This window comes from Sciurus vulgaris (assembly GCF_902686455.1).
Source record: "Sciurus vulgaris genome assembly, chromosome: 5".
NCBI lineage: Eukaryota > Metazoa > Chordata > Mammalia > Rodentia > Sciuridae > Sciurus > Sciurus vulgaris.
In genome coordinates this window covers 90,193,249-90,220,229 of record NC_136465.1, presented here as the reverse complement: position 1 = coordinate 90,220,229, position 26,981 = coordinate 90,193,249, and the positions used below count along the sequence as shown (strand labels likewise).

Below are 26,981 nucleotides of genomic sequence, written 5' to 3'. Positions count from 1 at the left end.
GTCTCTTGAATTTTCATATGAATTACAGGATCAAGTTGTCAATTTCCTTACAGAAATCGGTTGGAATTTTAATAGAGATTGCATTTAATCTGTAGATAAGTTTGCATAGTTTTTCCATTTTAATAATATTAAGTCTTTCAAGTCATGAACATGTGGAATGTCTTTCATTTTATTTAGACCTTCTTTAGTTTCTTTCAATAACATGTGATAGTTTTCAGAATGTAAGTTTTATTAAATTTGATCCTAATTATTTTGCTCTTTTGATAATATTGTAAGTGGACTTTTCCTCTGTTTTAGGCTTATTTGGTAGTGTATAGAAATAGAATTGTTTTCATATATTAATCTTTATCCTGAAGACCTGATGAACTAGTTTATTAGTTCTAGTAGTTCTTAGTTGATTTATCAGCATTTTCCGGATAAAAGATTATGTCCTCTGTAGATGGAGACAGTTTTACTTTTACCTTTGTAGTGTGGATAGCTTTTTTATTTTCCTTTTCATCTTCTTGACTGATTGTTGTGCCAATAAACTCACTGGCAATATTTAATAGAAATGATCAGAGCAGACACTTTTTATCTTGTTCCTGTCTTTATGGAAAAAGTCTTCTACCATTATGTGTGCTATTGGCTGTTGATGGTTTGACGTAACATTTGTTAGACTGAGAACGTTTCCTTCTATTCCTCGTATGATGAGTGTTTTTATCTTGAAGGAGCATTTGATTTTTCAATGCTTTTCTGCATCAATTGAGATGGTCATGTAATTTTTTTAAACTAATGTATATCATCAATTACTTTTCAGTTATTAAATTTCATTGATTATTGATGGAGTATAATTCTTTATATATGTTGCTGGGCTTGGTTTGGTAGTATTGCCTTGAACCTTTTTGCTAAGGGATATTAATATGCAGTATTCTTGTGACCTTTCTTGTTATCAGGGTAATCTGGTCACGCAGAATGAATTGGGAAATGTTCTTTCCTCTTCTATTCTTTGGAAGAGCTTGTGAAAGATTGGCATCAATTCCTCAAGCATTTGATAAGGTTTACCACTGAACTCATTTGGTCTTGGTGTTTAATTTGTGGAAAATTTTTAGTACAATCTATTCATTGGTTTTACCATATTCAATTTCTTCTGTATGTCTCCTGTCTTTTTGTTTGTTTTTCTGATCCTTTTTGTTTTCTTTGCATTGTTAATATTTTATCATAACATTCAAATTTCTTTCTTTATTTTTTCACCTTACATTTTAATTTTCTTACTAGTATTTCATGATTTAACTTACACATTTTATAAGAATCTATTTCAGATTTATGCTGTTAATTCTGATGAGATACAGAAGCATTATTCCTATATAGCTCTATTATATAGGAATATAATATATACCTCTTTAACTAGTACTAGTAGTGTGCATATTATATTTATATATGTTAAAAATATAGCAATATTTTAAAAAATTATTGTTTTGCATAACCTTGTACCTTTAAAGATGAGAGAGGAAAGGTGAGCTGGTATGTATTTATAGAGAACATTATATTAACCTTGTAATTTACCATTTTTTTCTCTTCATCTCTTCTTATAGATTCAAGTTACCATCTGGTATCATTTCCTTATTCCAGTTCTTTTCGTTCATCTACTTTCTTTGGTCTGTTGCTGTCAAATATATTACATTTCTATATATCATATTGAACAATTTATTATTCTATATAATTGCTTTTAATTTAGTTAAGATAATAAATGAAATAAAATACTCATTTATAATACTTTTATAATTATATAATTATCTTTAAAGATGCTCTTTGTTTTTGTGTTTATGTGGATTTGAATGTCTATTTGGATATATAAATCTGAGGAACTTACTTTAGATTTCTTGTGAGGTGGGTCTACTACTAATTAATTCTCTTAATCATTGTTAATCTGGGAATGCCTTTGTTAGGGATTGGATGTGAGGTGTCCCCCAAAAGCTCACTTGTGAGACAATGCAAGAAGATTTGGAGGAGAAAAGATTGGGTTATAGTCTTAACCTAATCAGCAAATTATCCCTGATGGGATTAACTGAGTGGTAACTGGAGGCAGGTCCGGTGTGGCTGGAGGAAGTCGTTCATCGGGCGTGTGACTTTGGGGTATATATTTTGCATCTGGAGTGTGGAGTCTCTTTCTTTGCTTCCTGCATCTTGTGAGCTGCTTCCCTCTGTCACACTCTTCCGCCATGATGTTCTGCCTCACCTCGAGCCCTGAGGAATAGAGCTGGTTGTTCTTCTATGGACTAAGACCTCTGAAACTTCAAGCCCTCAAATAGACTTTTCTTCCCTAAAATTGTTCTGGTCAGATCTTTTAGTCACAGCAGCAAAAAAGCTGACTAAAACAGCCTTCATTTCTTCTTCATTTTTGAATCCAGTTTTGCTGGAAATAAGACTCTTTGAATCTATCACTCTAGTGCCTTCTGGTTTCCACTGTTTCCTATAAAAAGTCAGCTATGAATACATATTGGGGTTCCTTTGGATATGAAAGTCCATTTTCATTTACTGCTTTTAAGATTTTCTCATTGTGTTTATCTTCGAAGATTTTTCTGTGATGAGTCTGTGTGGATCTCTATGCTTTTTTGAGGTTCATGGATGTATAAATTTATCTTTTTCATCAAATTTGGGGTGTTTTCAGACATTATTTCTTCAATTTTTTTTTTCAACTTTCTCTCCCCTCTTCTTCTGGTGCTCCCTATATGTGTATTTGGTGCACTTAGTGATGTCACACTAGGTGATGTGTAATGTAGTGTTTGAAATCAATTTCTCTTGAGTCTCTGTTTTTTACCCTCATACTTTCTGGCTCATTTTTCTTCAGATTGCATTCTGTCCAAAGAACTAACTTCAAGTGTGTTGTTTTTTTCTTCTGTCAGTTCATATCTATGGTTTAGATACTATAGTGAAATTTTCATGTCAGTAATTATATTTTTCAATGCCAGAATGTCTATGTATGTTCTTTTTTTTACTACTCATCATTTTTTTCTCTACATGAGGCAGTGTGATAATTTCCAGCAAACTTTTTAAAATCATGGTTTGCTGTATTTCTGTTAATATATGTGTAATAACCATTTTGAGGTCAGTGTCTGTCAATTGTGTCATTCAGGCCTTTCACAGACATGTTGCCTGCCTCCCCACATCCCTCTTGTTTGTGAATCACACCTTCCAGTTTCTTTGCATGTTTCATATTTTTGTTGAAATGTTTTTATTTTAGAAAATATACTCCAACAACCCAGGATACTGATCCCTACTTATCTGGGGCTTCTTGTGTTTTGTTTTGTTTTTTTATAAAATGTTATTTGGCTTGACTACTTCATTAAGGTCCCTTTCCTCCCACATCCTGAAGCCTCTGAGGTCACTTCTGAAAGAGTGTGGTCTTGGGCAACTGCACAGTGACCCTTGGATAACAGTGGTTTCAGCAGGGCTCTCTCTCTCTCTGTCTTTTCCTGATCTTCTGCATAGCTGTCTGCTTTTCTTACAACTCACCCAAATATTAGACTTGACTACTTATAACCTGTTTGCTCTATTATTTTCAACAATACCTTGGAATATAAATTGCTCCACAGTCTGACTCAGTTGAAAGTAAGACACTTTGTAGATGGAGTGTTTGAAGTCAATTTTTTTTTTTCATTTGTCTCTGACCCCAGGAGACCTCTTCTTAGCTGTCTCCTTCCCTGTTACCTGGTAAACAAGATGGTCTACAGTCTATTTAATTTCTTTCACTGAGCTCCTAGACTCTTTTTAATTGCTTTCCACCAAAACCTCCATTGTTCTCCAAAACATCCTCTCCCTTGCCCTTCTAAGTAAAGTCAGTGCCTTCCATTTGGGACAAGAACTGTTTTGTTTTGTTTTTTTTAATGCCTGTCTTCTCCTGGGAAAAATCTCAGAGCCACTTCTCTGAATCTTGGAGCATAGACAGTGGGCTGTTTGTCTCAGAGTAACACTGTGTTCTGAAAGTGGGGCTTCGCGGAAGGGTTTGAGGTTGGTAGCCTCGTGTCTTCTGTTGTAAAACCTCTGATCTATATATGAGCTAGGCCTTGGGTAGTCATGTATTTTCCTTCTGCTGCACCAAGAATAAAGCCTCTTTCCTTCAGGTGGTATTGGATGGAAGAAGAGAGCCTCCAGTCTCTTGACTGCAGTCAACTGAAATTTAGCCTCTGCAGAACAGAGCTAGGGGAGGTGAGAAATGCTGGTGGCCTGTCCTCAGGGAAGCACACTATCCCTTCTCTCCAAGTCAGGAAGAGAGGACCCCCATTTGTGTTAACCATGCTTTCGTGTAGTGGAGCTTCCAAACTGAGATGGCAGGGGCCCTAGAAGGAGGGAGCAGATCATGACTCAACTGTGCAGACTTCACTGTTCTCATCAAGATAGAATTTAGTAGAATTTCTTGAATAAATATTTAATTACTGTCCGCTTTTAGGACAATTTCTTGAGACGTCAAGGGTTTGTTTTTTTAATATAAATTAAAAAAAAAAAAAAGACTTTTAGGACAATTTCTAGAGACTTTAAATGTTTACTTTTTAACATAAATTTTAAAAAGACGTCACTACGATTATTCACCAATGTGTCCACAGAGCTCCTCATGTTGTCATCCTGAAAGTAGAACTGCTTTAAAGTGTTAGATTTAATTTTCATTCTCTTAACAAATAGTCATGTTGGATATATTTTCAAAGGCTTCTATATCTTTTGCTGTTTTTTTTTTTTTTTGTTTGACTTTTTTATTATAAGTAGGAGTTCTTTAAAGAGTCCAGAAATAAGCACAACATTTAATATATGAACTATAATATTTTCTGGCATTCTGTGGCTTGCTTTTTACTCTTAATGATGACTTTAAATCAGGAGGGTCTTAATTTAATGAAGTCCAATTATAACTTTTTAATGGTTAGTAGGTTTTTTTTTTTTATAAATCCTTAAAAGGAAATCTTTGCTTTCTCCAAGACTCAGAAGATATTCTCCTGTTTTCTTCTAGAAATGTTTTATTTTTTAAATTTAATTTCCTATGGTCCATCTTGAATTTTCTCTGTATGGGATATAAGACGGGATTCATTGAACTCCCCCTAGGGGTCCAATGGAATAAGTACCATTCATTAAAAAAAATCCTTTCCTCCCTGAATTTTCCCTTTGTCATGAATCAAGTGACCCTTTTAGTTGTGTCATTTTCTGTACTCTGCATTCTATTCTATTGGTCTACGTGTGTAGCCTTGGGCTCAGGTCACATGATTTTAATTATTATTGCTGTATAGTAAACCTTGAAATCTGTTAAGTCCTACAGAATTCTTCTTCTTTAAGATTTCTTTGGTTTTTCTGGGGTCTTCGCATTTTTCATATAAATGCTTGTCAATTTATAAACACACACACAAACACACACACACACATGCATGCCTGTTTGGATTTTGATCAAACTTTATTGACCTTATAAATCAATAAGAATAATTTTGATATTTTAATAACATTAGATCATTTAATAAAATTAAGTCATCTAGTCCATGGACGTGGTTTATTTCTACATTTATTTAGGTCTTTTAAACTAGTCTTTGTTGTACTTTGTAGTTTTCAGGCCTTGCACATCTATTGTTGGATTTATTTCTAGAGAATTGACTTTTTTCCTCATTGTAAATAGTATTATTTTAGATTTTATTATTAAAATTGGTTTTTGTTAAAATACAGGAATATGATCCATTTTAATATATTGGCCTCACAATACAGCAGCCATGCTCAATTCACATATTTATTCTAATTGTTTGTAGATTCTTTGGGATTTTCTATGTATATGATCCTTCTAAATTTCATTTCTGTTATTGTCATAGGTATTTTTCTTCTTTAATTATTTATCCACAGTAGACCTGCTTTGTTTTGTTTTGTTTTGTTTTGTGGTACTCAATTAACATGTTTGGGTTTTCTCTTTTTTTATTGGTGTGTTATTTCTTTCAGTGGTTAGATAAGTATAAATCCAACTTTAGTTCAATGAAATAATTGAAAATTTCATCACCATATCTATTTGAATTCAGAATATTGCAATATTATGACAAAAGCTAGGAATGGCTCAGATAAGAGTTTATTGACTTCAATCTATAACTTCCTGTTTTCATAAAACCTCTTTTCTGACATAAATGGCTTTATTCCAATATTGTCTCCTTTAAAGCACTGCTTTGTCCAAAGTCACAGCTATATCTTTTAAATCCTAGAAAAATTTGTATCTATTTTCTTACTTTACTTCTCTCTTTTTAAAATGCCGTATGAGAGCTGTGGTTAGCTCAGGGGTAGAGTGCATGCCTCGCACGTGTAAGTCCCTAGGTTCAATTCCCAACACTATCAAATAAAAAGACAAAAAAAAAAAAAAAAAGCAATACTCAGTACTTCCTCTACTGTGTTAATAAGTAGAAATCCGAATCTAGTTTTTCTAATCATTTCTCCAGTGACGTAATCTATTATAACCACTAAAAGCCTTTCCCTATTCAGACCAAAGGATTTGGCTGATTGCAGTATCTTAATAGAATGGTTACATTCTGATAGCTTGGTAGTTTGTACACAAACTATCCTGAGTCAGGTCGGAGGAAACATCTTGTAACATTTGTTATCAGAGAAATTCAGATAACAAAATTTTTACAACAGACTTTGGCTCAGTTATGGTTTAAAAATTATTCTTGAGAAGAACTGTGAAAGGTATATATATATATATACAGATGTTCCTCTGGTTGGAATGTCAATTTAGTAATTCTAAGATTTCATTCCCACTCAGCTAGGGATAAGATCACAGACCACATTTGTTCTGTGTCTTGTGTAGAGTCAGCATTTAGTAAATAATTTTTGATAGATTTGATGAAAGATGTCATCCCCGGGTCGGTTGAGTGTTCTTCATAAATTCAAGGGGATCCTCTTTTCCACTGCATCTTCAAAGGAACTTCTTAATTCCTTGGATTCTTTTGATGCAAGAGAAGATGATGTGTTTCTGGTTTCCTATCCCAAATCTGGTGAGTTTGTTTTAATGCATTTTTAAGGAAGGGATGCAATAATAAATATAATAATCATTTTTGCTCAGCATTTATTTTCAGAATTTTTCCATTGCTTATTCTAATGAAAAAAATTTGACATTAGAGATTTTTAAAAAATGTGCCTTGAAGAAGACTCAGTTGGAAAAAGCAAAGCTTTACTAATGCTCTTGTTTCTATTTTATTCACGAGGACATATGTTGAAATATATAATAAGCATAAGATCTATAACATTATAAAGTTCTCATCATACTTTGCACCAGGCATATCAATTATTAAATAATATTTGTTCAATTTATACTTAATTATTGCTTTATAAATAATTGTTTTTTCATCTAGGCTAGTAAGAACCATCAACATTTTTAGTGTTAAAAAGCTATTACTTCAAAGTTTATTTCCACGTGGAGTTGTAGATTCATAAAGGAATGGTTATGGTGAATAGTATCATTCTGTAAATTGTCAAAATTAGATTTTTTTTTTGCTTTGAGAGCTGACCAAGGTTTATAACATCCCATTGCCTGTTGCTATTTCCAAAATAATGACCATTTAGAGATGGCATGTACCTGGTCGCATGAGTTCAGCAACTAAGAGCTGAGCTCCCTTTGAATTGTGAGTGCAAAAAAGTCACCATCCGAGGCCAACAGGTCCTCCTTATGGGAAGGAGTTCACATAAGACCAGATCTCCCAGGGTGATCATTCTGTTCTTTTTCCACATTTTTAAATTGGTACCTTATAGTTGTACATACTGATGGGAGTTGTTACTACATATTCATATATGCACACAGTATAACCATATAATTTGTCCAATATCACACTCCCTAGCACTTCTCCACTCTCCCCCCACCTGCCATCCATTGGTCCCTTTACTCTACTGATCTTTCCAGTGTCGTCATTTTATTTTGGAAAACATTGCTGGAAGGATGAATTAAATGATTGACTCTAGAATATATAAGAGTAAAGTTGGAATACAATAGGAATTTTAAAGTTGGAATTGCTCTGTGAATATATGCAAGTTGTCTTACATTGATATATTAGTTTAGAAAGTAATTTATGATATTTTAAATAATCTTGGAGCTGGATATGCACACCTGTAATCCCAGTGACACTGGATGCTGAGGCAGAAGGACAAGTTCAAGGCTGGCCTTGGTGACTTTGCAATCCCCTGTCTCAAAAGGCCAAAACTAAAACCAAAACAAACAAACAAAGATTTGGGGATATAGCTCAGTGTAGAGCACCCCTGGGTTCAATCCCCAGTACCTCACCAAACAGACAAACAAGATGGCCCTAAAATGTTCTCACAGCAGGTGGCTAACTTATACCATAAGTAGTCATACATTGACTTCCACTGGATATAATGGTGCCTATATGGTGACATCCCCTGCCATCTAAGACATCGGCTGCCAGGAAGTCCCTTTGGTGGCACAGAGTCATTTATATTCCCTCTCTTTCATCAAAACAAATCAATATGATTTGTTAAAATAATTCAAATACAATATGAGTCACATTTGTATGAATGCTATAATTACAAATATTTAAGACTTATTACAATGTAAAATAGTCAACATTAAAACAATGCAAATGAAGGTACTGTTTAAACTCTGTTCGACTGTAACCTTGTTAATGCTATATCTCATGGAAATTAAGCTATATCTCATGGAAATTAAAGTGAGATAAATGAAGATGAAGCTCAATTTAAACTCTTTAGGGACATTGCTTTCAAATTAGCAAAACACCCCCACCCCTCCTACAGACTTCTATTTCTCTGCTTGAATTTACTGTTGTCTATATTAGAGCACATCTGCCATTTGCTTTATGTCAATGTCAAGTTGATTTCTTGGGCTGGACAGCTTGGTGGGAGAGCACTTGCCTAGCATGTGCAAGGCCCTGGGTTCAATTCTCAGCACCAAGAAAAAATAAAACTGGAGCAACAACAACAAAACAGCTAATGTTGTATTCTTTCCAGATTCCATGGTAGCTTTTATCTCTGTGATATTTGAATACAGCATACATTTGTTGTTCAAATGCTTTGTTTACACAAATACTGTGTATCTGTACACAAAATGAAGGTTCGTGTCTATCTGCAAAGAGGAAATGGAGAGATAAGCTTGAAACATGAGCAATGGCAACTGTGCTGTGGTTGTGCTCTAACAGAGGTAGGAGCTGGGTACAGTGGGAGCCAGGAAGAGATAGGCAACTGTACTGGGGGTGGGAAGTCAGAAGATAGTTTGTAAAAGAGGAAGCTGCATGAGCTCGCAGGATGAGTGGGAATTAAGTATGGAAAGATGTGTGTGAATTTGTGAGTTGAAGGTTCCAGGAGTGATTGGTAACAGAAGAGTACTTTTAGCCAAGGAAGCAACAAGTATAGTTTTCAATCCCTTCACTCTTTAAATGTACTTCTACTTGTGAAGTGAATTAGCATCTCCAGTGTTTCAACAGGTTTTCTGGCTGTGTGATAGTAACTATTTATAATAAAATTAATGCTTTCATTGCTTTTACAACATGCTAATTTTCTTTATTCATTTCATCAAGAGTGATATTTAATTAAAATTGGATTTCATTTTATCTCTGTGTAAAGGCACTCACTGGGTTGCAGAAGTCATTGAGAACATTCCCAATGCGAGAATAACTATAACATCTCCTATTGAATTGGGAGACATTTCTAAATTTGAAGAGCTAAAACTGTATTCTAAGAGAAGAGTAATTCCCACCCATTTGAGCTATGACATGCTGCCAGTGAATATTAAACAAAAGCAGTGCAAGGTAAGTTCTGTGGTTAGTGGCTGAGCCTTGGGAGGCTCACAAAGTTGGGTTTGGATTCCTACTCTGTCATGTGGCCCAGAAGTGGCACAGTAAATATTGCTAATATTTTAATTATTTTATCTGTTACTTTGTGGAAAGGAAAAATGCCTAATGTAATATGACATTAGGGTTGAAAATTTTTAAAGAGATGTATGTATAAGGAACATTTTGCAAGTCTGTTTTGATCAGAGAAAAGAATGTTTGAAAAGTAAAGACGAGATACATGTGACAGCTTAACACACTCCCAGAAATGAAGACTCATCAAACAATGTCAGCCATATTCTAAACATAAAAACAAAAGCAACTTTCCAGTCAAATGTGTATGCATTAGTGCAGATCTTCCATGACTGTAACTCTGTTACCACAATACCTCTGTGCACAAATTAAAGTAAGCACAATCAACCAGGGGCAAATGTCATAAAGCTTTGCCTTTACAGCCCCTCCCTCCCCAATCTGTCAGAACAGGAGAAAGTGAATTGGCTTGATTACATTTCACTCAACCAGTCCTTCCAAAGAGATTCTTGCTGAGACAGAGGAAGAGAGGAGGAGAAAGACAAAGAGAGAGGAAAATGCTTTTTAAACATTCTTCTGTATCCTGATAAAACAGAATAAAAATATATGGAGCGAGACAGAAAGAAAAGCAAAGATAGAGACAGAAAGGAGAGAGACATAGAGATTTGAAGAGAAAAGGATTCAGATTAAATTCACTAACTCTAATTCAGGGTAGTGTGGTAACAAATGGTTATCAGATAAGAAGCTGTGTCTGTATACATCACAACAAGAACAAATGCAGGTCACAGGCCTTTCATAAGCAAAGATACTGAAGCTCAGTCAGTGTTGTTGCTTCTTAACCACCACACTGAAGGTACAGCCTTGAGGTGCAGCCCTTTCGGTGTGACCCTTACTGGGAGCTGAGCCTCTCCTTCCCTGGTCTTCTGAGAGGTTTTCAGCCCCTGTTGCCCAGGCTCAGCCCCTGAGGGCTTGGAGTTGGAGAAGCCTCCTTGCTCCTGGGACAGTAAATTCTTCCTCCACACTCCTTCTGCTAGAGCTCAATCCTAGTTGCCTTCTCTATTTTCTTCTTAATCCTTGTTTCTCCCATTTTATGTTTCTAAACTCTTTGGTGTAAAATTTATGCTTTCTAGCTCATTTCATGTTGTTTTGTTTAGTATTTGATGCCCCCTCAGAGTACTATTCTGCTTTCCCTTTATATCCCCTAACCTTCTCCAGTAATACTAATGTCTCTAGACTACATTCTCTGGCAAACTATGTACTAATGGGTTGCATTGTCTTTCCCAGAAGATAATGCAGACATATAACTTTGAGAATTCTCCAGAAACCCTAAAAAAACTCTTTTTTTCCCACTAAAATGAATATATCCAACTGAATAATTGAGGCTTAAAATCTTGCCACTTTATCCCATTTTGTTAAAGCAGTGGGTTTTTATAACTGTTCTCAGCCTTGGGATTCTATGAATCTGCTCAGGAGAAGTTAGACAGGCCTAATGCATTGGGTTATTCTGAAAGCATTTCTTGGGATATGAAGAGGATATTGGGTGGGGTGGGGTAAAGGTGGCACTTCATTCCTGTACACGACCTTTACACATCCCTTAATTAAAGAAGAGCAGACTCTGTTCATGTGGATCCACACAATACCTGGACTATGAACAGGATAGTTACGTATTCATGATGACTCAGCAAACACTTTTTTAATCTAAGTAAAATGTGTCTATCCCATTGTCATTTTAAAAGCAAGTGGAACATCTTGTACCATCCACTCATCATGCAATATTGAATATGATTGAAACTGCTCCTAGTAAATCCAGCTTCCTACCCTGGGGTCCTGAGGCTGCTTATATAATCTTATGTACTCTACATACCCCCTATTATGGGCTGTTTAATTATTGGTCACCTGATTGTAAGTTTTGAGAGAGCTAGAATCATGTCTGTCTTCCTCTTTGTTATATTCTTTGGATTCCTTTCTTTGTTTCTTTTTTCTTTTTTTGGTTCTAGAGATTTATCCCAGCGGTGCCTTACCACTGTGCTACATCCCCAGCCTTTTTTATGTCTCACTAAGTTGCTTAGGGTCTTGCTAAATAACTGAGGCTGACCTTGAACTTGCGATCCTACCTCAGCCTCCCGAGCCTCTGGGATTACAAGCATGCACCACCACACCTGGCTCATTATATTCTTTGGACAGAGAAAAATCCCACATTACCTGGTACACAGTGGGCACTAAATAAATATTTATTGAATTGGATTAAACTGCACTTGCTGTGTTCATGGAAATTGGGAGGATCCCTCAAGATTCCCTACTCTTTGGGGGGATTAAATTGCAGAAAAAGGAAAGTCTAAAACAGTATTTCTTCTTTCAATAATAATAGACAATTTGTAAGAACTCTTATTATATGGAAACCAGTTTTGTGTTATGTGGATAACTAGAAGGTACTTTTGTTTTCACAAATGAATAAGCTTATTTTTTCCCTTGTCTGCCCCCCAAAAGATAGGACCAGATTTAGCACACAAATTTAGAAATTGTGGTTGGTAGACTGGCAGCATCAACATCAGCTGGGAACTTGTTAGAACTGCAGGATGCTAGACCTACTCCTGGACCTCCAGAATCAAAATCTGCATTTTAACAAGATCCCTTGTTGACTCTTCTGTGCGTTAAGTTTTGAGAGACACTTAGCCTAAGACTGTGTTTAAACATCAGCAAAAGCTGGCCCCCTCCCCTCAAAAAAGAGTCATGATTTGCACAGGTAAGTTTAACTGCTATTTTCTTTCAGGAAATATTTTGTATTGGGCTACTTCCATTCAAGAATAAATTGATTTCTTAAACAGATTATCTACGTCATTAGAAATCCAAAAGATACAGCTGTTTCACTCTTCCACTACTACAGAGATAACCCCAATCTCCCTCACATCGAAACATGGGCTGCATTCTTGGAGCTGTTCCTCAGAGGAGATGGTAAATATAACGATGATTTTAATATTCATAACAGTGAACTTTCTCACTCAAAAGGAAAGCATTTTCCAGCAGTTTAAATGGATCCTAACCACCTATTTTCAGAACTATGTCGAAAAGATAATTCTTTTATTTCTTCTAAGCGAATTCTCTCTTACTTTGCCTCTCTACGGTCTCTCTTATCTCCTAGGGGAGTAAAGTATTAGTGATTATTTACTGAGCGATCTTAATGTTTTCGAAACAGAGATTAATTATGTATAAGCACCCCCAACCCTGATACACCACTAGTCTTTTTTTGTGAAATAATTATGTAGATAGGAAACCTGAAATACCTCAGCTATACCATCCTGGGAAAAAAAAAAAAAAAACATGGGACAACAAAAATTATGCTCATAATTTCCCCAAATGAACCAATAAACAAACTGTGAGAGAACTGATTTCATAAAAACTAACAGCTGTTTATCTGAGAAACACCACAGTGGAACACGATTGACCTGCATGGTGCACGGTGGTTCTGCCACCACAAGACCTTGGAATTTATTCCTCTCCTCTGACCCAGTGGTGTCGGAAGCACTTTAAAAAAAAATTCTGAATTTCCAAACACATATTAAGCCAAAATAATAGGCACCGTAGACTTTAAAAGAGACATGAGTTGGAAATGGTGAGTCCTCAGAGAGCCCTAACTCTTCCTGGAGGTAGGGTAAGTCTTCTTTAATGGCCAATTTCCCTAGAAAATTATTCAGCCTTAACTTGTTAATTTCAGGGAAGCCTCAGCAAGTATAGCCTTAACACCTAGCTCCCAGTAGCATTTTTTTCTCTTTGTTTCGCTCCGTACCATATGAAAGAATATGTTCTGCTCACAGTTTCCCCTTTCTGATCTGCTTTCCTGCTTAGCTAGTGGCACACATTTAACAGAGTCATGTTTCAGGAATGACAGGCACTTTAAAGTTTATCTGCTCCAAATACCCACCTGATTTTGAATAACCCTTATGATATCCCCAAGAATTGTATAAGTGAAACGTGAACATCTTAATCCTGGCAACAGGTTCACCAACCCCCCTAACACTCTGCATTCCCTCTTGGAACTTCTCAGATGTGTGTGTGTGTGTGTGTGTGTGTGTGTGTGTGTGTGTGTGTGTCTTACCATTTACTGTGTGATTACCATGTGACAATCTTAGGTAAGTGCTATGCAAACATTCTCTCATTTCATCCTCACCAGACACACCACGAGGTAGCTGTTATTATCCTCATTTTATAACCGAAGAGAATGCAAACCTTGAGAAGCTAAGCAACTTGTTCACAGATGCATAACTAATAAGGAGCAAAGCCAGGGTTAATTTCAGGCATTTGCTCCAAAATCTTTGCCCTTAACCATCATATCATCATTTGTCCATGATGGGAAAAAAATACCCCTAATCATGAATTCCTCTTGTACATAATAGCCTTCTAAATATTTGAAGATAGTTGGCATGCCTCACTCCACCTCAATTCCATTTTTGGAATAAGCAGAGTTTAAATACATAATTTTTGTTTCGTTTTGTTTTCAGAACAGACCTGGAATCTGCTTTTCCTCAAGACAAGAAATGCTGTTTTTGTCTACCATTATAACACACAAGGGTTCCCAATCCTTTCCACTGCATGAGCTCTTCTAACTTGGCCACTCTTCGCTATTATCCAGTGCCTAGAAAGCAAGCATACTTTAGGTGTGGTCTGGTGAGGACAGGGTGGTGCAGATCTGGCACCATTCCTGTTCCAGAAGTTATTTTTCTATCAACACAACCACAAACATGCCAGCTCAGGCCAGAATACAGTGAGGCTACTGTACCTAGTGGAGTACCTGGAGTCACAGTAGAGTATCCAGGAGGAACAGAGTATAGTTGGAAAAAAGTATTCCAGATTATTCTCTTGCACTTTCTTGGGCGAATGAATAGATTTTTAGATGTAAAGGGATTTTATCTGTAAATATTCTACAACTAGGTAATCCAGCCTGAGCAAACCCTGTCATTGATAGAAACACTGAAGTTTTTGTTTGTTTGTTTGTTTGTCTTAATCTATTATGTTTGGCACAAGTAGCTTCCATTTTTACTATTTTTAAGTTATGGTTGTTTGTGCTCATGTGCATGTGTGTTATCTATATGAGACTGTATTTTAGGTATATTCTTCAGTGACTCTTGAAGGGAAGATTATTTCTCTTGCAACTGAGAACATGGTGTAGGAGAAAGAATAGGTGACAGATGCAGACAACCTGGCATCAGTTCCTGACTACACTTTATTTCCTATGTGGCTTTGGACAAGTAGCATAATCTTTCTGAGATCTATACTTTAACATGAAATAAGGCTAATCAAATAATCCATTTTGTAAGATTATTTAGAGGTTCAAATTAAATGATGAAATAGTGAAATGTGCTGTAGAAATCTACTCATATATTCTTCTAGACACAGGAGATTTTTAAAGAGTTTCACATTGTTGGACATGGTGGCACATGCCTGCAATCCCAGTGGCTCAGGATGTGGAAGCAGGAGAATCACAAACGCAAAGTCAGCCTCAGCCATTTAGTGAGGCCCTAAGCAACTTCATGAGACTCTGTCTCCAAATAAAACAACATAAAGTCTGGGGTATGGCTCAGTGGTTAAGCAATGCTGGGTTTGATCCCCGGTACCAAAAAAAAAAAAAAAAGAAGATGAAGAAAGAATAAAAGAAAGTTTCACATTAAGGAACAGAGCTGTTGTAAGTAAGAATTTATCTAACAAGGTTATTTTACAACTAAGGCATTATGATATCCTGTACCTATCCCCAAATATAGACATGGATCTTGGTTATATAATGAGATATTAAAGAGACATACTGAGACATCATGAACCTAATCATCTAATATGCCTTTCAGATAGCATAAAAACACACTTTAGCTTTTCAAGTTAAACAATAACTAGAAATTGTGTTCTGGTAGAACCATGGCAGATTAATAATCTCAGTAAAACTAATAACATCATTCAGCTCTTTTTCCTCCCTGTAGCTTTCTCTCTAGTCTTACAGTAATACTCTATTTCCTCAGCCACTTCATCCCAGAGAGTTTTCTTTTTTACACAACTATTTCATCTTCTGAGATCATTCTAGAAACTGAAAACTAAGACACTCATTATAAGTGGAGTAGAGGCACAAGGTTTGCAGAAAGTGTGGCAGGATCAAAAAGGCTGCTGGGAAGAATGGGATGTTAATGTAGGACAAGTAGCTTGCTTAGGGTGTCTTGGGGTCCTAAGATTGGAAAAGTGAACTTGCAGTGGTGTAAGTGCTGACTTGTATGCATTTCTCCAGCAGCACTGAGCAACAATGGGAGAGAAGAAAAGAAGTTGAAGTGTTTTGATTCAATCCTGGGTGTTTAATTTTTTCAATTATTCTAAATAAGCAATAAGGCAGTAAGGAAACTGAAGGGATTGACAAGAAAACAGAGGAAGAAAGTGAAGACAGAAAGGGACAAAATGTTCAGAGTAGGTTACTGTTGGAGCTGTTCATTAAAGGCACTCCAGTAGATGGCAAGAAATCAGAGGAAGACTGTGACCTGTTAGCAAAGCCTTCTGTGACTTTAGGAGAGAGAGCAGGTTGATTTATGATTGAGATAAGAAGGGAAAGAGTGGTATATTGAAAAGATATGAGTCTCAAAGAAGCATGGATTGTATAGGAGGGCAGATTCTGGAAATTTCTAGGAGGGAAAATTTATGGCTCACTCCCCAGACCCTAAGACACATGGGTTGAGTTAGAACAAACTTCTCAGGGCCATTCAGTAAAAGAATTTTGGATAGCAAAGGGCGAGCCTGCAGACATATGTTAAAGCCAGGAGGTAGTTGGATAATTCTGTAATTAAATGAAGGATACAGAGAAAAGCGTTTTCCATAAAAGAAATATTTCAAACCTCTATTTTGAAAGCTGAATTTTCTTTAGAGCTAAGGTCTATTAATGACCTGGACAATTAAAGGATTCTGATTTTAAAAATTAATCCAAACATTCATTTAAAATTTTTTAGCCTTTCAAAAACACTTTTCATATATAGTACTAATACACTTTCCTATGTTGGTGAAGAAGGCTGAGGCAGCCAATTTTTTTTCAATTCTTTTATCTGACTCAAGTCCTTTTTGGAACATGGTCGGGCATAAATTAATTGGTCAACAAAAGAACAGCTGGCTTCAAATTATGATCAAGCTATGCTGCAACATCCACTCTTAAATGTATTTTGAGGCATATCCCAACATATTTCCTACCAAACACCATAATGAACAAGGTCAATTATACCTAACAGTGAGTGTAACTCTGGGTCTCTGTCTTTGCCCAGCCTCCTGGCTGCAGGAGCTCAGCTTCCCTGCTCCATGGACTAAAGGGGTCCCAGGACATCAACAACTCTAGGCATGACATCACCTCAAGGACTGGCTGTCCCTGCTGGTGGGAAGTGGCAGAGCAGGTAGTCTGAGGCACTAGTGACTACAGTAGTCAACTTTCTAAATTTGCATGAGAGAAAATCTGTCTCCTCCCACCAGGTGTTTGCTTCTGAGAAAACACTGACCATTCTTAGAAGAGGTATCCCATATCACTGATGTGGTAATTTGGGTAATTCTAGTAAGAGATGTTGCATAACTCACTGAAACTACTGATAACTAAAGGTGCGTCCAGGAAGCTCTCTGAGAAGCTTACTATAAACCCTGTGGGATAGCAGTCTGACTCTCTGATGACATCACAGTAGTCCTGGAAATTCTTGTTTTAAAAATACACATGGTTATTTTCTGCTCTTTGTTTCCTCAAAAGTTGAAGTCATGAAAAATTGCTCTTAGTTTGAAGTTAATTATACTTCAATTTATTCAAAGCTTTAATGTTCAAACCGTCTAGCAAGTGTCTGGCAGACACTAATGGCTTAATAAATGTTTATTCAATGAATCAAAAGTCAGCAGATCTTCAGGAAACCAGCACAGCAGCCCTTCTATACTTAGGGCATTAATTTGAATATTGATTGGTAAGGAAGTATGGAACAATGCATTTGCAGTATTTTAAATTTCTATGTTTTATGCATTATGCTTCAAATTAGTTGACTTCATGAAATAAATAAATTTTATTTTTAATCACCTCATTGCCAAAGAAGTATTTTGCTTTTAAATATGTGAGGGTTCTTTTTCTAAAGGCTATTATTTAATAACAACAACATAGAGATTATATCAACCAAAGATAAATCCCCAAGACTGAATTTTCAGTCTTGAACTAAGATGTGAATCGAATCTTTTTGAAGTTAATTTTTTCATTCAAAGTAATTTTAACTTATACATAAAAACATAATTGTAAAAATCTTTTTCAAAGAAGTTTGTAAATTTTTATGCTAAAAACCTATAATTATGAAAAAACCTGTCACTTTACAGGAAGATGATAAATTCTCAGTGTTTCTATATTTCTCCCAAGAACCAAAACAGTGATCAAAAAACCATCTTGAGAAAATGTGTATCTGTATTTCTGCTCCCTCTTTCCCTGATGATAAAATGATGTTTACTAGAAATAAGGGGGAAAAAAGCACCAAAGACTTATTAAAAGATGTGGCCACCCAGGTCATATCACATCATTATATTTGTTGAAATAATACTGAAATTGCACTCTTCTAAGGAAAAGTCTCACTCCAGAGTCTGATAAGTACATGCCTCACTTTGCTTCCTAAGGGAAAAACCCATGGATGCAAAGTCATAATTTTTAATAATAACACAACAATTCATTTTTTCCAGTTGTGTATGGATCCTGGTTTGATCATGTTTTAAGCTGGGAAGAGCACAAAAATGATAACACTCTAATTATATTCTATGAAGAAATGAAGAAAGTAAGTCTTCCCTAATGTTTCAATAATCAAAATGTAAATAAAATTAAGTTAAAACAAGAAATCAATCAATGAATTCTGCTCTTAGGATTTAGGGAATGAATTTGATGTTTTAATAAGAGTTATACTTAATTTATTTTTAAATTTTGCTTATTGCTCAGGATTTTTCTAAAAGTTTAAAGAAAATAACTACTTTCCTTGGTATACATGTGAATGACAGTGAAATTAATAAGATTGCTTGGAAAACATCCTTCAGTGAAATGAAAAATAATACAGTCAAAGAAAACCACGATCCAAATCATACCATCTGTGCCCTCACATCTGAGAGGAGCCTGGTATTTAGAAAAGGTAAGCCAGAAGGAGATGTGGTAACTGGTCTGTATTTGTGGAAGTACAGTTGAGCCTTCATATCTGCATGTTCCTCATCTGTGGATTCAGCCTATAGCAGATTGAAAATATTTGAAAACTAAATTGCAACTGTACTACCTGTGTATAGACTTGTCAATATTTCCTAAACAACAGGATATAACAATTATTTAGAGAGCACTTACATTGTACTGGGTTTGTTAAATAGTCTAGAGGTGATTTAAAGGGCAAGAGAGGATGTGCATAGGTTATATGCAAATACCATGCCATTTGTTATAAGGGCATATCTTGTGAAGATTTGGGTATCCTTGGGATGTCCTAGAACCAATCCCCCATGGATACCAAGGGACAACTACAGATCCATTTTTACTCTTCCATTTTACTCTCCCTATCTTGTGTAATGGATTGCACATTGTCACCCTTCATGAATGTTTATTAAATAAAATTCTTGAATTGCATTATTTCTAGAATTGCGATGTCCGTGCCCATGCAGGAGTCAATTGAAAGATAGACATAGGAGATAAACAGATGGAAATAAGAAAGCTCTTTGAAGAATATGTCTCAAGCCTGCAGCCTAGTGCGTTTGCCGACATTTTACCCTGAATTGTACAAACATACCCACCTAGTCACAGCCTATGAAGGGCAGTTCTTTCCCTTCTCTAGGCAAAAGCACTGGGACATAGTGGAGATCGAACACACCAGCCATCTCTTTAGGAGAGAGAAAGGAGTTCATGAGTGTGGATGGAGTGTTTCCCCAGATACCAACCAGGTAACTAACTCATCCTTCAGAAGTAAAGAAGGAGTGTAGGGAGAGAAGCTGGGATTGTTATTTAAGGATGTTCCTCTGCATGGAAACACAAAGAAAAGACAATAAATCTTCTCCACTGGTTCTTCAGGTTTAATTGAGAAGCAAGTAGGGGCACATCTAGATATAGAACTATTTTGAAGTCTGTAAATTTTATCCAGATAGAGGGGGAAAATATTTTATAATTTATAAAGGCAACATGTTCTGCCTTTATGTACTCAGGTTACTAACAAACATCTATTTCCCTTCTTTGGTCCAACTGAATATAATCCACCCCTAATGAAAATATTTGCAAATTTATATAAAACTGATAAAGCCTTAATTTTGCAACTTGTTTTCCATTTTTTCGTTCATTTTAAAATTTCTTTATAGTTGCAAAACCAGGGCTACGAAGGAGGTGAGAATTCAATTCGGTAAATATTTATTAATAAATTATTACTTCTGGAAACTAATATTCAGCCATGAAATAAGACATAGTCCTTCCTTCAGAAGGTCACAATCTAGATGGTTCTATATGGTGCTTGTGGCTGTACAAGCAAACGTGACTGGAACATGGGTGGGGAGATCACTTCTCCCTAGCAAAGCAGGGTAAGGAGAGCACATTGGATTTGGGGCTGAAAGCAGGAGAACTATATTACCATAAAAATGATGGGAAAAAATTGTATTCCATCTAGAGCTAACCCCAAGAAGAAAAGCTCAGAACTACCATGGAATTGGATAGCATTTTCTAGAAAGAGCAGGTAGTCTCTTGAGCTAGAGTGGTATATGTCAGAAGCAGAATGAGGGAGATAAAGAAATATTGGTGCTCGGGAGAAAAAAAGCATTGATGGACCTCAACTCTCTTCTCTTTTCCTGATTTGTTTATTGTTTTAACAAGGGACCTACATGATCAGTCCTGTGTGCTGGGAAATGATAGTGTCAGGGCAGACAATTGATTAGAAGACAGTGAAAATAGGGCAGAAAGTCCAATTAAGAGCTTTTGTAATTTTACAGGCAAGGAACATTGAGGGTCATAATTGGGGCAATGACAGGGGAGTCACTGTTGGGTGGAACTTGCCTAGGAAGTCAGTCTAGGAACCACCTGTGGGCCATGGAATTCGGAAGGCTTGTCACAGGGAGTGGGAAGGAGCCCTGGAGACCCAAATGTCCAGGAGATGAAGACACCCAAGGAAGCCAAGAAAAGAGATCAGGGAAAATTAAGGGAAAAGCCAGGTTCAAACATGACCATTTGTTTGTCATCACTGAGTTCCCAGAGTGGTTTCCACTGTGGGAATGATGGGAGCCAGGTGAAGATTTGATGAGATGGGAGGTGAAAAGGGGGTCCAGCAGCTAAGGGACCCTCTTCCAAGCGGTTTGAGAGTAGAGGGTAGGAGCAAGTTGATGTGGCACTTGAGAGAAAGGCAGGGACAAGTGACAGATTAGGAGGGGTTGGGAGAGGAGGTGAAAGAAAGGGGAACTTAGAAAAAGGCCCACAAAAGGAAGGCAAATTAAGCAAAGGGGAAGAAAACAAACCAACAACAACAACAGCAACAAAAAGAGACAGACCGTGGTACAGAGGAAAGTGAGAAATGAGGAAGTTCTGATGTTTAGTGGCGTACAGTATTACCATCGCCCTTTGAGATTCTGATTAGCAACGTGATCAATGTTCTCACGTCTTATCCTACAAACTTGTGAAATATTACTGTACTGGGAAAGGGATTATTCTCTGACCTGCCATGCTAGTAACCCCAGCAAATATCCCAGATGAAATCAAATCACCATCACTATAACTAACATTAATTCTAAAGCATTTAAATTCAGTGTAAAGTGCTTCCTTATTTGATCTAAGCACAGAAGGCTAACAGTGGAAACATCCTCACTGATACTGGTCACCACGAGCGCCTGTTGGTAGATTTGTTGTAAACAAGGAATTAAACACAGGAGGGCCAACAGTCGTTCACTTGGCTCCTGCCGCTGGATGGCTGAGACCGTAGTTGAGGATCTCTCCTTTGGAAATGCTTGCTACTGATGAACTGCTCAAGTCACGGATTCAGATTCCTTGGCATACAGAGAAATTCCTCACTTCACTGAGGAGAGAATTTGTCCCTGCAGTTGTCTTTACTTTGAAGTCAGAATTGGAGCTTGTTTGGAGGTACTAGCAGGGGAGCGCAGCTACTCCTATCGACCGAGCGCGCAGCTTCAGGAGGGACGCACATGGAGCGGTGAGGGAGGAAGGGGACGCGCGCCTAGCCAGCCACATCAGCCGAATCAACCCTGGCGATCGATGGGGTGACAGATGTCGCAGCCAGATCGCCCTCACATCCTGAAGTCAGGATTGGAGTGATGTTCTAGAAAGTGGGGTAGCCATGGAGATAGGGTGGCAAGTGGTGATACCAGTGTCCCAGTCCAAGGACCTACATATATTAAAAGAACTATGGGAGCGTGGAAAGATGTATGGACAGGAGGCATACTGCAAAGTAACCTACAACGATGAAAACCTGTTCACTGAAGTGGACACTAATCAGAAACCAAGGTTACATGCATGCAGGAATTTACTATGGAGTAATGAAAATTATACAAGCATAGCTAGGATTTATTGAGTGCATACCATGTGCCAAGCACATTACTTGGTTTATCTTCCTTATATTTAAAAATAGACATGAGGATTGTATTCATGTTAACACCTAGACAGAGCCATCAAGCGCCTAAATAACTTTCCAGAGTCATAGAACTTAAAGACAATAAAGTCAAGACTTGAATTCAATCAATCAAATTTATTTGAGGCTTCTTTTTCTTAACTGAAGGTTTGTCAGTTTTGCTTATCTTTTCAAAAAAATTAATTGTTAGATTCGCCAATTTTTTTCTACTCTCTAATTTGTTTCTTGCTTTAATCTTTGTTATTTTTTCCTGGTTCTAGCTTTGGGCTTGTTTTTTTCCTTCTTTTTTCTGGTTGGTTGAGGAGTGAAGTTAGGTTGTTTATTTGAGATACTTCTTTTTTAATACATGTGTTTACCACTATAAATTGTCCTTTTAGTTTGGCTTCTGCTGAATTACCTAAGTTTTAGGTGTCATGGTTTTGTTTTTTGTTTAAGACATTTTCCAATTTCCCTTTATGTTTTTGATTGTTTATATTGTTCTATTCAACCATGATTTTATTGAGTGTGAATGCATACTAACATGAAAGATGATTAAAGTAGAACATGTGAATTAAAAAAAGCAGGTTATGATGTTGTGATTTTTTAAAACATTTTTTAGCTGGCAGTGGACCTTAATTTTATTTATATGCGGTGCCGAGAATCAAACTCAGTTCCTCACACATGCTAGGCAAGCACTCTGCCACTGAGCCACAACCCCAGCCCTGATGTTGTCATTTTTAAATACAGTTTACATGAATATCTATGCTTGCAAAAGAAAACATTTAGGAGAATGAATGCTAACTTCTCTGTTACCATGTTAGCTGAGTATATTTCCTTGATTTTTTTTACCTTCTTTACTCATATATATTTTAACCTACATATATAATTACTATATAATTTTACAATTTTTTTCTTAACAAAAGAAGTAAAGGAAATCCAAAGAACAAGTCAGAAATTAGAAACAAGACAAGCAAACAAAATCATATTAAGTGAAGATAATAGTGATTCAGATGAAGTGATACTGATACTGGAAGGAAGAACCAGGAAGGACCAAAGAATATTGTTCAATAACAATAATATTGCTCTTCCATAGGCCAGGCATATTGACCCATGGAGCTGGCCTTATGTCCATGTTGACGTGTGCCTTAGAGACAGTGCCATTAATGTCATTTCCTGATTGAGATCTTCCTTCTGGTACTACTCTCCTTTCCATCTCCCACCCCTACACCACCAATAGAATTCCTCTCTGCTTCTTCCTGAATTCAGTATTTTGAACCAATAATCCACAACATCAGAGATTCCTAAGTTGTTATGTGTTTCTTTGCTGTAGGTGGAGGTGACATTGTTTGGCATTCGATTAAGCTGCCGGTTGTTTATTAAACACCTATTAGAAACTGCTCAGCACTGAATCAGGAACTGTAAGGTTACATACAAATGATAAATCACAGTCCCTAACCTAAGCTAATTGGAAAGAAAAGATAATAGAGAATGGTATAAAGCAGTTTGAAATGTTGAGATAAAATGATATTTCACTGGCTCCAGTAGCTGGAGACCCAAGCGGTGAAGCTTGAGACCAGAAGACTATGGTGGGCAAGATTCAGAGCTGGGCTTTGACACAGAGAGCATTAGAGAAGTGAGAAGGGCAATTTTGAGGGAACTCTTGTGGCCAAGGCTGAGAAAGTTAATTTGTATGATCAGGAGAGACTCAGGGACATTGTGAGGTATATACCCTATCACCGGATACCTTATACTAGAACTCTATGTTTCTAATTATCCATTATTAATTTTTAAAAATACATTCCCTTAAAATGAGACAAATTACCCACCCCCGTAGTATGTTATCAACACATCTTCTGCAATCTAGGTGCCCAGGTAGGGAAATAAGTTAAATGTTCTTATGCTCACATTGTCTGATTTAAAGTTTTATTATGTTTAGATTAGAAACTTCTTTGACTGCTACAGCAGAACCTTGTGATGTTTAAGTATTTTTACTCTTTCTTTTTAAGAAATAACTTTTTAACCTGTACAAATTAATATGCAAACTTTGCAGAAGAAATTGGAAACAACAGATAAGCAGAAGAAAAAGAATCCCCCATAATCTTATCACCAAGAGATAACAAATGTTCACATTTTATTATAAAGCTGACAGATTTCTTTTGTGAATACTATACATTTAAATTGGTTCTTGTCTGATACATTTCCAATTTTTCCAGGAGTGGTGGGTGATTGGATAAACTACTTTACTTCAAAGCAGAAGAGAGTATTTGATGAACTATTCACAGAGAAAATGAAACACAGTGAACTGGCAAGAAACTTGAAGGAGTACTCTTAGTACAAATGGGAAATGAAACCAATTTCCATTTTATGCAGTGCTGAGCTTGGGGAATGTGTAAATATTTTTCACCAATGTGGAAAGCCGATATTTCTTTCATCAAGAAACAGATACTTTGTGAATGTGTCAAAAGTGTCATGTGTGAGAGACTGTTGTTATTATATTTGGTGATAGCAGAGAATTATTAGTAAAAAGAAGTATAACACTTTCGAATGGCTGAATTGTATACCTGTTTCCAGGATATTCAGTAAGGCAAGGAATTACTTCTATTCAGAGAGAGCATATTACTGTGATGTTCTACAAGCTGCATTAATGTACAACAAAAGAGGCGAGGGATTATCTAAAATAACAGATGTCTGAGAAGAATTTATTTTCTGCCTATTTGGACAATCATGACCAACACTTTTATTTCAACATTCCCTGGTGTCTGTGTAGAAATATTCTGCAATGTCATAATCATGACAAGCAAAACCTTACTAAGGTAGAATCTCCTAATATTTAGAGTATATCAAATGACCACATTCCAATATAGTGGGAAAAATGAAAAATGAAAAGATAACTCTTACATTAATACTGGCTTAGTATTCTAGTATTTTCTTTACCTTGATTCAGTTTAATTACAAAATTTCTTCTTTTCCAATTTTAAAAACTATAATTTTCCTTGAAGTACTTACGATTCTTTGTAGTATTTTGAATATGTATGCTTTTGCTCTGAATCATTTCTAACATCAATACAATCTCTATAATTCTCTCTGTCCATTAGTATTATTCTGTAGTTTTAGCCCAGAGGACATTGTAATAGAATTCAGTATACTTATTTTAAGATTATTTATCACCTAAATGACAACATATAAATTATGTTTCATTGTTTATATCTGTCAAAATATCTAACTTACAGCTTAATGGCAAATAAAAAGTATATACTGTGTATGAAATTAAGCTTAGAATTCAAAGGAATAGGTTGACTTTGTTAATTCAGCCATCACTTTGATTCTGTATCTTAGTGTATTGTGAACCTATATAAATCATCAGTCACAAATCTGTTGGAGTCTTTCGTATCACATTTATTTAGTAAGAAATTAAATCTTCTTAAATCTTCCGTATACACATTTATTACAAATAAAATGTATATTTTTTACTTCATGCATGCAATTTTTTCTTCCAAAATTAGTATTCCTAGAGATTTACTGAGACACCTTCCTTAAGTAAATAATGTCAGAGATTGATAGGAGCCCTCAGGGTCACTTTTCTTCATTAGCTTTATTTTCAATTTTCATGGTGGAGCTGAAATCCCTCCTGATATTGATGGTCAGGGAACAATATAGCTATCAGAGCAGAGCCATGGAGATCTGGTGAGGCTGGAAAATCAAGAAAACAATGACTGTAGCGTTGGAGGAACCAAATCCTGTGAGACACTATACCTTCTTATTTCATTAAAATGATTGTTGAAGTCAAGAGAACTGAAGAAAGGCTGTATTTGATTGTATTTTAAACCTATAAGTAAATTTGGAATCCAGTTTTCATAATAAATTTCTTAAGATCAATATTTAAAGGTGTAGCCAATGACCTTAATTCCCAGTTCATTTATCATTCTATCAAAAATATTTCTGAGCATCATCATCTATGTGTCAGGGTCCATTATAGACTGTAGGGGCACATGATGGAGTTGAAAGGATCTCTGTTCTCAAAATGCTCACATGCTAGTAATTATTATAGAATAATAATTTTTTTTAGAAAAGCAAGCATATGAGCTGTGCATGTATATACATGTACATACACATATATGTATTTATGTATATATATATATATATATATATATATGTATATATGTGCCCAGTATATATTATAAAGATAAAGTAAGGTCATGTTGCAGTGAGTGCAGAGCTGTCTTGGCTGGGGTGTGAACCTCCAATGGGAATGAGGAGTGGAGCTATCTGAGCTTGTAGGCATGCAGAGGTTTAGACTTTGTTCTAGATGGGCAGCTTTTCACAGAGGAGGGACACATTCTGACAAGAATTTTGAAAAGATCATTCTAACTACAGACTTCAATGGTCAAGCAGAGGCAGGGATAAATGGCTATTTCAAATGGTGTAGGTGAGAGAAGAGAAGACTTGGACTGTGATTGTATCAGTGGGGATGGTGGAAATGAACATTTTAGGGATATAACATGGACTGAGCTAATGAAGCTATTGAGATAGGAGGAAGAGTCAGAAAGGAGTGAACTAAAGAAACCCAAACTTTAGGCCAATCACTTCAGAATCTGAGAATGGC

At 36.2% G+C, this 26,981-nt stretch overlaps 1 protein-coding gene across 1 annotated transcript; it reads left to right on the top strand.

Annotated features, from left to right (window-relative positions):
* Positions 1-6,832: 6,832 nt before the first annotated feature.
* Positions 6,833-26,175, top strand: LOC306662019 (sulfotransferase 6B1-like; the record flags this gene model as incomplete). The annotated part of the gene is made up of 6 exons (XM_079141514.1): positions 6,833-6,977; positions 9,571-9,755; positions 12,632-12,758; positions 18,504-18,595; positions 18,754-18,940; positions 24,592-26,175. 6 exons carry the CDS (start codon positions 6,833-6,835, stop codon positions 24,708-24,710), a joined length of 855 nt encoding a protein of 284 aa, XP_078997640.1. The 3' UTR covers positions 24,711-26,175.
* Positions 26,176-26,981: the final 806 nt, after the last annotated feature.